General features: G+C 40.9%; 2 protein-coding genes across 3 annotated transcripts in view; one reads left to right on the forward strand and one right to left on the reverse strand.

Moving 5' to 3' along the window:
• Positions 1–14,305, reverse strand: part of LOC134538455 (protein-L-histidine N-pros-methyltransferase) — a 731,139-nt gene that overhangs the window by 107,861 nt on the left and 608,973 nt on the right. The gene's annotated exons all lie outside the window — the stretch shown is intronic.
• LOC134538044 (glucose dehydrogenase [FAD, quinone]-like) lies at positions 176–10,688 on the forward strand. The gene is made up of 2 exons (XM_063379017.1): positions 176–209; positions 8,834–10,688. Exon 2 carries the CDS (start codon positions 8,845–8,847, stop codon positions 10,582–10,584), a length of 1,740 nt encoding a protein of 579 aa, XP_063235087.1. The 5' UTR covers positions 176–209; positions 8,834–8,844; the 3' UTR covers positions 10,585–10,688.

Raw genomic sequence — 14,305 nt, forward strand, 5'->3', positions numbered from 1 at the left:
AAGAGAAACACATAATATTTCGCTCAGCCAGTTCATGAAGTTGACAGCGGCGGCTCGATGAAATGTCGCGCTGACAACTCTTTATCGACGTGACGTTAGCGCGGCCTCCGGCTGTCTTCGACACGCGACGCGCTCGGCCTTATTTAAACCGGAGGCACCGCCGTCGCACGCAGCCTGCGTCGTTCCCGGCCGAGACCTCGGCGGTCCAGGTGAGCTCAGTCCTCTGTGGTCGCCCAACGTCTCCAGAGGCGGCCGTAGACCTTGCGCGTCCCTGGGCCACCTTATTGCTACAGACCGGACAAATTCGCGAATTCATTTCGCGATAGGCTAAAATACAAATCGTTATACCTCGGTGCTGCCTCTGCTATTGGTTCACAACTCACATGGGTGACTCTGGGCCAATGAGAAACACCCAACCAAAGCTTTATCGAATCACAGGCTGCTACGCTGGAACGTCTCACAAGACAGCAGCCAATGAGTGGGTGGCATTTGACCGAGTGTACGTAGAACTATGGAGTTCATCCTAGAGGTCATTGAACACGCTAATTTTTCCGGTCCCTACTTATCGGTGGTTATAAAAGCCCCCAGGAGAAAGGGTGGAGCCCGGACGGGAACAGACGCCAGTTCCCGAAACGTCGCAACTATTTAGTAATGGGAAACCTACTGTGGTCGCCGGTGTTGTCCATAATATCTGTTTATCTCCATCGTTGTGTTCGTATACTCGCTGAGTTTTGTCCAGATTTTGTTGTCTGCTTGCATTTACTGTTACAGTTGAACCTGTCTTGTCATTAGCTCACTGTGTTCGTCTGTGCTGTTATTATTATTATTTTTTCCCATGACTAAATTCCTCCCACGGAATCTTGTGCTGTCTGATATTTAAGTTAAAATGCGTTCGTCTGTGCTGCCGTCGCTATGTTGTCCATAATACCGGTTTCGATACATCGTTGGGTTTATCTGTTTGACATAGCTGAGTCAGGCTTGTTCTCTGTGGGTTTATGTTTTGATTTTTAATTTTTTGATTTGCGTTCTTGAATTTTATTGACGTGACAAAGTCTAATAAATCGATGAACGCCGGCTGCACGCCCAAATTAGTGTCCCGTTATGCACATTGTTCCGTTACGCTGTGTTCCGTTACGCTGTCGGCGAGTGCAGTAATAATAGGTTATGTTACAATTGACTAAAAAATTATGGTGATTCATATAATTGATGATAGATATTTGATTACAGTTAATTTATATGAAAACTTGTTCATAGTTATATTTAAACTTTATAGCTAAACGCCAGTTTTTAAAATTAATTACAAGTCATCTACACGTGAACTGTTTCGTCGACTGTTTATAAAATGAAGTGAATAGTTAATGTGGTTTTCATTGCTTATTACAACAATAATTTCGCAATAAAGGTTAATTATTCTTGCATTTTAAAAGTATTATTACTAGTATAATTTCAAGTATTATTCTTTTATTATTAAAATTAAAATGATTCAATTGTATTCATAAAAGTATGCAATCATTTCATCAATGTTTTGTTATGACGTTGTCACGTTAAACTATCGTCCGTAAACCAAATATACAGACAACCAATTTTTTTCCATGAAGAACAGTGCAAAACTGCAATGGCGTATGTCCAAGAAATTGTATTAATTCTTTAAATCATTACTTTAAAGCCATACACGAACTTAAAATATATATCGACGGTTTGTGTGTCAATAGCAGAAAAAAAACACATTAAAGATGAATTTAGCGTTATGAAAATACGAATAAATGGGGTTTACGTAACGTAATGAGTGGGAGTCTACCATTTAATGGCACACAATTTACTCCGCAGGTGTGTCGGTGTAGTACAAGAGCTGGCGAGAGGTTGTGAGGCTGCCCGGGTCAGAAGCCCTCCTGGTCTCCTCCCAGCAACTGGCTTCTCCACCACGAACCGTCTCGCTGGTACTCAGGGGAGGAGACGGGAAAATACATCCCTCTCCTACAACTACAACTCCCCAACCAAGAAATCCCGATATATCCCTACTTAACTTATGTTAATATTATAAATGTGAATGTAAGTATGTTTGTTACGCTTTCACGCGAAAACTACTTAACCGATCATCATGAAACTTTGAACACATTTTCTTAGAGGTATTAGAAGTAACATAGGATACTTTTTATTGAAAAAAAAAAAATATTTTTTACGAAAGATAAACAATGTTTGCCAAAAAATCTCAAAATATAGCTACTTAAAACGCTATCTAGCATTCCAGTTACAACCGTGAGTACTGTAATACCGTTGCAACGTATTATCGACGGTCAAGATTCAAAATTCAAAATTATTTATTTTTGTTACAGAGAAATATATTTTATTGATTCATTTCAATTGTAATGATCTCTGATACTTATTTAATGGCTTAAATGCGAGCGAAGCCGCGGGTAAAAGCTAGTATGTATATAATTTCCACCAAAAAATGGAACTAATTTGTTCTAGGCCCCCTCCCCCACCAAAATCACTAGAAATGAAATTCTGCGTACGCTCTGAACCACATGCGCGAATATGTAGGATTTGCAAGGGGATCCCGCGGAACTTTGCCCCTGTGGTGCTGAGGGGGGGGGGGGGGGGGTGAGCAAGGGGGGTTCGTGCGGCCTGTCAGTTGTGCGTGGGGTTAACCAAACACAAGTCATTTCTGGATCAGGTGCTTGTACATTGCGTACAGTCCACATCTTGGCTTTTTTGCATGCAATAAGCTGAAAACTTTACAACACAAAGAAAAAGTTTTCCGCAAAACATAGTTTTGACGTTTAAGTTCATCAATCCCGTTTCACAGTCAAGATTTCGTAAGCGCAAGTTGACCTCCTGGCTCTCTTGGGATCTGCGCCCATGCTCTGAACTACGCCTCTACACAAAAAAACATGAGAGAAAGGCAACAGCCGTCCGGCAAACATACGGCTGCTAAACACGAACGGCAAATTATTTTTGGCCTCTTTATTGCACGTTCCTATCGCCATTCTTGCAACTGCGCCATCTTTTTTTCCTGTGCATAAATTGACCTAGGCGCTTTAGACTAGGCGAAACGAAGCAAAATGTTTTGAAAACGGAAAAAAAAGCATGGATGCAGTGCGTCGTCAACCGGTTTTCCTCCCCTATTTCCCCCGAAGCCCTTTGGAGATGGTCTTCCTCACCGTAAGCACATAACATTCATCACGAGTGGAGACAACAGTGGAGACTGGTATTAACCATTATTTTGGACGTGCGTCACTGCTAGTTTGCACAGACTAGACCGTTCGCGTCTGATGAAGGAAACAGAACTCTGTTCCCGAAACGTCACATCTGTTTTGTTTTGGGGAAGACTACAGTGTTTGTCTGTGTCATCACTTTGTCAGCATCTAAAAGTGTAACATTATGTTATAATTATGAAGTGACGAGCCAAATGCAAAAAAAAAAAAAACCTTCCTGGTTAGCACACGTAAAGTGCATCACTAACAATGCCTTCGTAAAAAACAAATTCGTTTTTTCACATGGTAGATAGTGTATCCCCAAAGGCAGACAGTCAGAGAATTTTTGATCAGATTGAGTCATTCTTATTCCTTACTGCTATGTGGTTAAGTCACGACCACTCCAAACAAAGACTCATATTCCACCAAGAGTTCTTGCACAGTCATTTCCATTAAAGTGAACTGGCACCCAGCGTTATTTATGCATACTATTAATATCATATCATCCACTGCAATCTTCACTCCTACCCATTACCGTGCACCACTTCCCCTGTTTCAAAACCATAGGACAGACGTCGTGTTGTCAGAATTCCTGTTAAATTTCATTGCTGGGTTCGCATGAGCGTCGATGTATTGTCGGCGAGTTGTTCCCAGTAACGCCGAAAAATGTACCACAACATAACCTAACCTAACCTAACCTTGCCTTACCTAACCTAACCTTTGTGGCAGTCCTGCAATGACATTTTTCGGCGTTAATGTATTTAGGCGTTGTGGTACACAGCAGTTTTATAGCTCTCGGCGTTGTAGTCAATTTGGCATTCGGCGTTATGGTTTTCGGCGTTATTGTACGTTCCGCGTTGTGGTATTTCGGCGTTGTGGTGCATCCCCTACAGCACCTATTAGGCCTATGTGTTTTATTTATGCACTAGCTGCAGTACCCGGCGTTGCCAGGGCTGAACACAGGGTGAAGGGCACCTTTTTGGAAATAAGATATAGTCAGTAATATTGTCTTCTTAATCTGAATGTCAAGTGCGCAAAAAAAATTTATCACTTTCAAATCCCGACAGACTTTGTTCTGCAAGTGTATAGCCATTTACCTCTATATATAAAAATTGATGGTCTGTATTTAATATAGACTTTATATAGCACTACAAGATAAAGCTGAAATATAAAAGATTACTGACATTGAAAAGATTCCATTATCTAGCTAATGCTCGACATGCGTTGCAATGCCTCATTCAGTTTTCTTTTGTAATATGTTTGAAGTAGTAAAAAAAAATCTATCAATCTTTCTAAATATATATTTATCTCTATCTACATTTATATATATATATGTAGGGGAGAGTTGGGTAAAACAGGGTAGTTGGGTAGAACGGGGTACCACTGTTATTTTCCGTACACGTGTTGCTATCTGTGTGTACGTTTGGTAAGTTACTCCTCTACACGTCGTCACTAGAGTGAGGTAGTATGAAGTGTCGCACAGTATTCTTTCGTGTGTAATAATGGAAATTACAAATTTATGATGTTTCACTAAAATGTTCAGCGTGTATTGGCTATACAATATTTAATCAGTGGTTGCAGATATATTTTATGGTAAGTTGTATTCAAGTAAAGTATTATATTTGCTATGTTGTGCCATAGTAACCGATGTAATTGACGGGTGTTAAGATTTTCTGTTTTCGTTTTTGCTTGAGAACCTGCATGTAGGGTAAAACAGGGTACACAGGTAATGGGTAAAACGGGGTGGTACCCCGTTCTGCCCAACCAATATCCTGTTTTAACCATCTTTTCGATCAATTGTGCAAATGACATTTAAAATTAAAAATAGTATTTTTATGCACACTAAATGTTATACAGAGTTACCTACAGTACATTTATACAATCACCCAAAAGACAACAACTGACCGAGCTAACTCCAGGCCTTCAGAACCGAGTGGAAATGACACTGTCGGTGATATTCCATTGACTGCTGCAACAACTGACCGAGCTAACTCCAGGCCTTCAGAACCGAGTGGAAATGACACTGTCGGTGATATTCCATTGACTGCTGCAACAACTGACCGAGCTAACTCCAGGCCTTCAGAACCGAGTGGAAATGACACTGTCGGTGATATTCCACTGACTGCTGCAACAACTGACCGAGCTAACTCCAGGCCTTCAGAACCGAGTGGAAATGACACTGTCCGTGATATTCCACTGACTGCTGCAACAACTGACCGAGCTAACTCCAGGCCTTCAGAACCGAGTGAAAATGACAAGTGTAGGTGATATTCCAGTGACTGCTGCAACAATTGACCGAGCTTACACAAGGCCTTCAGAGTCCCATGGAAATGTCAGTGTTGGTAATATTCCTGGGACATCTGGTTTGGTATCTTCACCAACTGAATCTCGTTTAGGCCTATCTGATAAAAACAATCGAAGTGCTTCATCAAACGGTAGCTTCACAATTCCACCGACTACAGTGATGCCGATTCCCCATGCCAAAAGAATCCTGCAGAAGGAAGAGGACGACGACGTGGCAAGGCAGCTGTGCTGACCGACTCGCCATATAAGAACGAACTAATTATTATTCAGTCAGCTTCACCAAAATCTTTAAAAAGGAAAAATGCTGGTGTGTCTAAATCACAAAACAGTTCTAAAAAACATAAGAATAAAGAAGACAGCAACAAATCCATACCAACAGTAACTTTGCGTGTGTCTGATGATGATGACGTTCCTTGCATGTATTGCGCTGAACAGTTCTCCACTTCAAAATCAGCCGAAAGTCGGGTGCAGTGCTTAAAGTGTCATTCTTGGAGCCATGAAGGATGTGCTGGTGTAGACACAGATGACTGTAGGCCATTTGAATGTGATTTCTGCCAGTTTGGAATATAGACTCTGGCCTTATTTTGTGTTCTGACGGGCCTACTAAGTCATATTAGGCTAATTAAACAATCATATGTTTTGTCAGATATTTGGGTTAACCGCATATGCAAGGTTGTATTATACATAATTAGATTATGCTATTAGACTAACCACTTCCTCAAAATTAACAGTGTTGTGTTATTGTTGTTCAAACAATGTTTGTGATTTTCCGCAAACCAATGTTTTTGTGAAGTTTTACTGTAAATACAGAGGAACATGTAAGGTGAAGGCTTATAATTGATTTTTTTTTAATTCTCATATTTTTACTGACAATTGTATTTATTTGTCATACTACATGTTGTTCAGAATTTTTTATAATGCACATATTTAATCATTTAAAAATCTGCTTTCTGTACCCCGTTTTACCCAACCAGTTGGGTAAAACAGGGTAGTGTGCATACATTCAAATAATGAAAAATCTCTGCAATAATAATATTTCAGAAGACACGGTACTAGTTGCAGAATTAAACTCACATTATAATCTACGCATGCTGATGGTTTCATACATATACCGCAATATTAAAACAATAAATTTAAGCGATTTATACTAAGTACCCCGTTATACCCTACTCTCCCCTATCTCTAATTATCTCTCTATATCTACATATATACATATATACCTCCCAATATCTACTTATATATCTTCTATATACCAATCTCTATATAGATCTACTTATCTATATATCTCTTTATATAACCTCATTTCATTCTCTATACCTCGCTCTATCTCACTCTATATATATATCACTCTATCTCTGTCTCTCTTTTATATTTAATTAAATTGTGTCATACGTGCGCACTTATACAACAAAAACAGACGAAGTATCGTTATATAATATGAAATAAGCACATTTTTTGAAACGACACTCGGGCTACCTATTGTTTATATCACACACGAACTGAAATGTCTCTGTTTATTTTTTATTTAGTTCAATTCTGTGAATTATCGCTGTTTATATTTAATTCATTTCAATCTTGTAATGCGTGTACACTCATACACTGAACACACACGAACTGCTGCTAAACTATAGGAAATACACAAATTTTTTGAAACGATTCGTGCTCCAACTGTTGTTGTACCCTTCAGAAACCTCCGCGGGCATGCGAATAACTCACCAAAATTTCATCGCAATCGGATGAATGGTTTAGGAAAGCATACGGCACAAAGAAACGAAAATTAAAGACATGAAACGATGGTGCGTTTAAAATTCAAGACAACTCTATCTATTGGAGAAGTTAAGAACAAAACTGTTATTAGCTCCTTTATTTTGCTAGCCGCTGCGGGCTCCACTAAGCGGGCTGGTCTCACCAAGGAGAAAAATATGAATTTGCCAGACCCCACTATGTGTATGATCGTGTGGCAGACAGAGAAATGACACTCACTCATTATTTTTATGTCTATGACCTATGATTTTTTCTGTTATAAAATGAAATTATCACTTGTTCACTCCCTTAGGGATGGAATTTCATATTTATATGTGGTCTATGTGTTAATCCAGGTTATAAGCTCGCTGTAGGCCAAATTTCATCCAGATCCGTTCACCCATTCTGGCGTGATTGAGTAACAAACATCCATTCATCCATTCATCCATTCATCTATCGATCCATCCATCCATCCATCCATCCATCCATCCATCCATCCAAACTTTCACATTTATAATATTAGTGGGATAGTGCACACATCAGGTAGCAGGCAGTCGTCAACATTGAAGTGTTTCAGTGTAAATTAACTGGAAGAAAAGCTTGTTTGTGTCATCACTTTGGCAGCATCTAAAAGTGTAACATTATGTTATGAAGTGACGAGCCGAATGCAAAAAAAAAAACCCCTTCCTGGTTAGCCCATGTAAAGTGCATCACTTACAATGCTTCGTAAAAAAAATTCGTTTTTTCACATGGTAGATAGTGTATCCCCAAAGGCAGACAGTCGGGGAATTTTTGATCAGATTGAGTCATTCATATTCCTTACTGCTACGTGGTTAAGTCACGACCACTCCAAAGACTCATATTCCACCACGAGTTCTTGTACAGTCATTTCCATTAAAGTGAACTGGCACCCAGCGCTATTTATGTATACTATTAAGGACATCATATCATCCACTGCAATCTTCACTCCTGCCCATTACCGTGCACCACTTCCCCTGTTTCAAAACCATAGGACAGATGGAAAGTGACAAATTTTGTGTACAACGATAATGATGACATCTAATGAAATCGCTATGATGTATGGGAACCAAATGGGCAACTTATTGTCCCATTGCTCAACAAAAATTCACATATGATTACACATGAAAATTATTCATAAAGGCTTGTGACTTACAGAACAGACCACACAATGTGCTTTTCAAAGTTATGCGGAGCCCTTAGGCCATATTTATTATGATTTTACATGAAACTCGTTTTTCTTGGTTTAACCAGGTCCAGAAACCATACTTGACTCTCAATGGATATAAGTCGATGTTTTAAGCTTTAAATTGATAACCCAGAAAGATCCAGTCAAAAAACCAATTATGCCAGAGCAGAATAGTGCAAAAATCTTTTGAGTGTTGTATATGGATATGTCTAAAGTGTTATTGTATACTTCTTCAGAAAATTGAATTTTTAGCCTAGAAAGACTTAAAAAAATCACAAATTATTTTCCTAGATTTCTGTAGCACTATTAAGTGTTGATGTAATTATAGAAAAAAACTACATTCATGATGAAGTGGCTATGAACCTATCTGTTTGATGTGTTACAGATCCTTGCACGATGGAACTGCTCCTAGTAATGACATACATCCTGGTGAGCAGAGTATCCCTCTCGTCGTGCTCTGGTACATGGCTACCGGACAGCGAGACGTTCGACTTCGTCATCGTCGGCGCAGGGTCAGCAGGGTGCGTTCTGGCGAATCGTCTGACGGAGGTCGCCAACTGGAAGGTGCTTCTACTGGAGGCTGGCGGGGAGGAGCCGCCCATCACCCAAGTGCCCGCTTTCTTCCCATATATCCACGAACGCAGTTCGCCGTTGCGCTGGACTTACACTGCCGAACCGTCACCCTGGGCGTGCGCTGGTCAGCCCTGCAGTTGGCACTCGGGGCGGGTCCTCGGTGGCTCCAGCAGCATCAACGGCATGATGTACGTCCGGGGCAACCCGCGAGACTACGACGACTGGGCGGCTCAAGGGAACCCCGGCTGGAGCTACGAGGAGGTGCTGCCGTACTTCCTCAAGTCGGAGGACGCCAGCGACACGGGCGACATGGACACCAAGTACCACGGCTACGGCGGATACCTCGGGGTGCAGAGAGCTGCTGAAGAAGATCGACGTCAACGGGGCCTCATCGATGGCTTCCGAGAACTCGGGTTCCAGGAGCGGGACCCTAACGCAGGCGATCAAGAGGGCGTTTCGCTTGTTCGAATCACCGCGAGGAACGGCGAGCGCCAAAGCACAAACACAGCATTCCTGAAGGCAGCGCGGCAGATGCGGCACAACCTTCGTGTAATCATCAATGCCACAGCGACATTGGTGCTCATTGATCCGCGGACTCGTCGAGCACATGGAGTGGAATTCTTCCTTGGCAATGACAGTAACAAGCATTTTAGAGTAAATGCGAGTCGAGAAGTAATTCTAAGTGCAGGTAGCATGAATTCTCCTCGACTTTTGCAGTTGTCTGGTATAGGACCACATGAATTTTTGGAACCCTTAAATATATCAGTGTTAAAAAACCTTAGTGTTGGTTATAACTACCAAGATCATATTTCGTCCGAGAGTTTGGTTTTTGTGCCTAACAATATAACAACAGCTTCAGAAAACATAAATACATACTTTAAAGATTACGAAAGATATTTAAAATACAGAACAGGACCTTTAACTTACATTGGGAACAGTGGTGTAACAACATTTGCTCGATCCAGCAAAGATCAATTACCAGACCTTCAATTATTTTTTGGTTTGTTGTCTTTTAGTGACGAGCCAGTAAAACCACTTCCATATGTTAGCACACTAAGCATGGTTCAATTTCTTTTGCGGCCTCGAAGTAAAGGCTACATCAAAATTATATCAAAAGATCCTCTAACACAACCTGTGATAAAAACCAACAGCTTGTCAGAAAAAGTAGAGAGAGACATTTTGGTAGAAGGGCACCAGATAATGTCACGACTAATGGACACTAAATCGTTTAAAGACCTAGATCTTCGCTTGGACATGTCCAAATTCAACAAATGTACTTGGGCGGAGATGAACACGCCTGTTTTCTGGGAATGCTATGTAGTAAACTACACTGGCTCTGGGTATCATCACGTGGGCACATGTAAGATGGGACCTGCCACCGACCACGATGCCGTAGTCGACTCCCAGTTACGTGTGCATGGCATCCAGGGACTGCGTGTTGTTGATGCATCCATCATGCCGACAGTGCCACGAGGCAACACCAACGCTCCCACCATCATGATTGCTGAGAAGGCTGCCGACTTAATTAAACAATATTATTCCTCAGACACATTTATGTGCTAGATAACACTTGATGTATGTTAATGCACAGATTACAAGATATATATCTATATTTTAGCTGGCTATGGAGATTATTTAATAATAATTAAAACTCCACTAGAATTAAACCAATTTATTTATTTATTACAACACCATTATTTTAATATTATATTTAATAACAATATTACTAAGGCGATTATTCATAAATGTTATGAACAAATATCAGACATGGAATGTTTTTATAAAATTGTTTTGACTCACTGCTCAGCCTGCATGTCTTAAGAGGCATTGGTTATTATATGCAAGAACTATTCTTGCTAGTCTGTAGTGTGCTTAGAGAATTGAAAACGAACATATTGATTAATGTTCACAGCCGCTCTCCTTGGTGATAACTGACAATTACTTATCACTACACTCTTAAAAAAACCTGTGATTTGTTGGATATAAACCCTTTATAGCTCTCCTAGCTATTAAGAGATCTAAGTATCCATCTTGATTGGTTTGGTTCAGTATGCGCAGTTAACAACACTACTGCCAGTCCCACATCATTGATAATAATGGAGCACATTGAAAACCTTAATGTTAATCAATCAATTTTATAGTATAAATCCATAGTATAGTCAACTTTCCACATCTTAGTGTGACTTTGAACGCATAATCATCCTGATGATGGGATGTAAGATGAGAACACCTTTCTTTCTTGTTACGTGTGGTTATCACTAACCCGTCACTTATTTTTCTGTAAGATGTTTTTCTAGTGTTTGTTGACTTATCCCTGAAATGATTGCAACATGCGAAACCCGGAGTGAAGCTTTTCGGCTCCCACCCTGTGGGACAGGCGACCCAGCAGTTCTTGTGCCAGGTAGGCTCAGGGGTTTCAGAACTCTGAGCCGAGGCGAATCCAGAATGTGCTCGGCTGTCACAGGTCGTTGTCCCTGCCGGGTACACAAACCCACGTCTGCTAGGCCGGAGACGTAGAAGCAGCCTGACCAACGTCATCGCCGCTGTGAGTCGCCCGCAACCCACCGAACCTCTGGCCGACCACCGAGACTACCCCTGGACATCGCCGACGTGACAGTGAAATTTTGCAATTACGAGACCACCGAGGGAAGGCGTTAATAGTGACGTGACCCGTGTTGTGATTGGCCAGACCGAGGCCACTGTCAGCGAGTGGTAACCCAGCCAAGTGAGTTTTCACCTGGCAACAGCGGCAGAGAAGCGAGTTATCGGACTGAAGTAGTGCCGGTGTGTTGACGGAACAGTTTCTCATGTTTACAAAACTTCTTAAGGGCAGGGTACTCCTTAATCTGGGGAGTTTGGACGTAACTGTGAAGATCGTAAGGGTCCTGTGGTTGCTGAAGAAGGAGTAGACAGTCGGAGGATTCATATTCGCGTCCCATGCATTCTGTAATGTCCCTGGGCCGTGTGGTCCCGACTATGAGTTGTCAGTGGACTTCCCGCGCAGGACGACGATGATTGACACCGGCTTAGGTGAAGGAGGTGATATGTCCTTGTGTGCTGACCGACGATTGGCCATGTGGCAGGGCCGAGTAAGGGAGGAAAGTGATTACTCAGCTAAGTAGTATAGGAATGGGTATCCGGGCACAGGCTTCAGGCTGTGGTGTCTGTGGTGTTTTCCGCCATCATGGATTGTGACGTCACGGCGGCCATCTTGGAAGGTTGTGACCTTGACCTTTGACCTTGACCCCGACGGCCATTTTGGATCCGCCATATTGGATCCGCCATATTGGATGACGTCATTGTGTTCTCGAAAATTCCGATGACTTGTTTTCCGCCATATTGGATGATGACATCACCGTTGCAATTTCCGTTATGCTCGCCATATTTAACTTTTTTATTTATTATCCGATTTTAATGAAATTTTTTTAAAAAATTATAAAAAAATCCACTTAATAAAATTTAAATAAATTATTTATAAAAGTCATATATTAACGACACGGAGCTCGGAGTCCTCGGTTCGAACCCGACGAGGGTAAAAAAAATTAAAAATAGCGACCGATCCTTCCCCCATGGTGGACGCTGGCATACTGACTCCCACCACTTTTTTCAAAGCATATATATCGTCACCTAGTATGACGTCATGTACGCCATCTTGAAATTTGGACGCCATCTTGAAAATCTTTATTTATTATCCGTATTAATGAAAAAAATTCCAAAATTCATCAAAAAATTAACGTATTTGAATTCTGTTTGATTATATCGATGTACGTCCTTGGTTCGATTACCGGCGAGAGTAAACGGTCGATCCTTCCTCCATGAAAGCTACCTAGACTGATCTACCACCAACAATACCAAGGTATATATCGTCAACTGGTATGACATCATGTCCGCCATCTTGTCTTCATCCGCTGGAGACAACCATCTTGTTTTCGTCTGTTAGAGTGTGCCGATAACATGTAGAATAATTATCTGGTCACCATACTTTTGTCCTCAACTGTTGACATTGAACATTGACCTTGACCTTTGACCTTGACCTTGAACTTTGACCTTGACCTTGAAATTTGACCTTGACCTTGAAATTTGACTTTGACCTTAAAAATCTGACATTGACCTTGAAATTTGACCTTCACCTTGAAATTGGACTTTGTCCTGGAAATTTGACTTTGTCCTTGTCAACCATCATGGATTCGACATTTTATGTTCAGTACATGCTACCAGGAGCTACCACATGTCGGAGAACGCCATCTTGTGTGTGTACTTGTATTATAGAGTACATTTCCATCTGGATAATTTTATTCTAACCCGCTACAGTGCAGTAATCATTTATTACCGAGGTGCCCCCGCCATTTTGAAATTCGGCCGCCATCTTGAAATCATGTAATAATGTAGCTAGAAAAGTGGGAAAAAAATCCAAATTCATCAAAAAAATCACTCATTAACTTACATATTGATTCGATCCGCTCCAGTCCTTGGTTCGATCCCTGAATGATGCAAAAGATTTAATTTTATATAAAAAAATAATAATTTCAATAAACCATGTTCAAAATTCTTAAAGAGACTTTAAATCCTCTACTACCATCATCCTATCAGACATCAAGACAACCATATATTAAATTCGTAATTGTAATGCTAGAGATTCGGGAAAAAGTTCAAAATTCATTAAATAAATTTGTAATCTATATACTGATTGATTAGATCGACTTAGGTCCATGGTTCGATCCCTGGCCGATACAAAACAACTTTAATTTTAAAAAAGTACCAGAAAAGTGTAAGATTCGAGGAATAAAACACCAAAAATTCTTTTACAAAAATAATATTTATTACACAATTTCTATCCTACTACAGAATCACTTGCGAAAGCCAGCAATCTTATAGAAATTTAGCCCTGCATAGACGTGCAACGACTACTTCTTAGCTCCAAATGGCTCCAACAGCTCCAACAGCCTCCAAAAGCTTAACACAGCTCCAAATGACTCCAAATGCTCCAAATGCTTGACAGCTCCAAATGTCTCTGGCAGCTCCAAATGCTCCAAATGCTTGACAGCTCCAAATGCTTCCAAAGGCTCCAAATGCTCCAACAGCCTCAAAATGCTTAACACAGCTCCAAATGGCTCCAAATGCTTGACAGCTCCAAATGTCTCCAACAGCTCCAAATGCTCCAACAGCCCCAAAAAAGGCTCCAAATGCTCCAACAGCCTCCAAATGCTTAACACAGCTCCAAATGCTTAAAACAGCTCCAAATGGTTCAAAAAGCTTGACAGCTCCAAATGTCTCCAACAGCTCC

This window comes from Bacillus rossius, chromosome 13 (genome assembly GCF_032445375.1).
Source record: "Bacillus rossius redtenbacheri isolate Brsri chromosome 13, Brsri_v3, whole genome shotgun sequence".
Lineage (NCBI taxonomy): Eukaryota > Metazoa > Arthropoda > Insecta > Phasmatodea > Bacillidae > Bacillus > Bacillus rossius.

What these genes read in the sequence shown, in the direction of transcription:
- LOC134538044 (XM_063379017.1), top strand. Translation starts at nt 8,845, where the DNA reads ATGGAACTGCTCCTAGTAATGACATACATCCTGGTGAGCAGAGTATCC.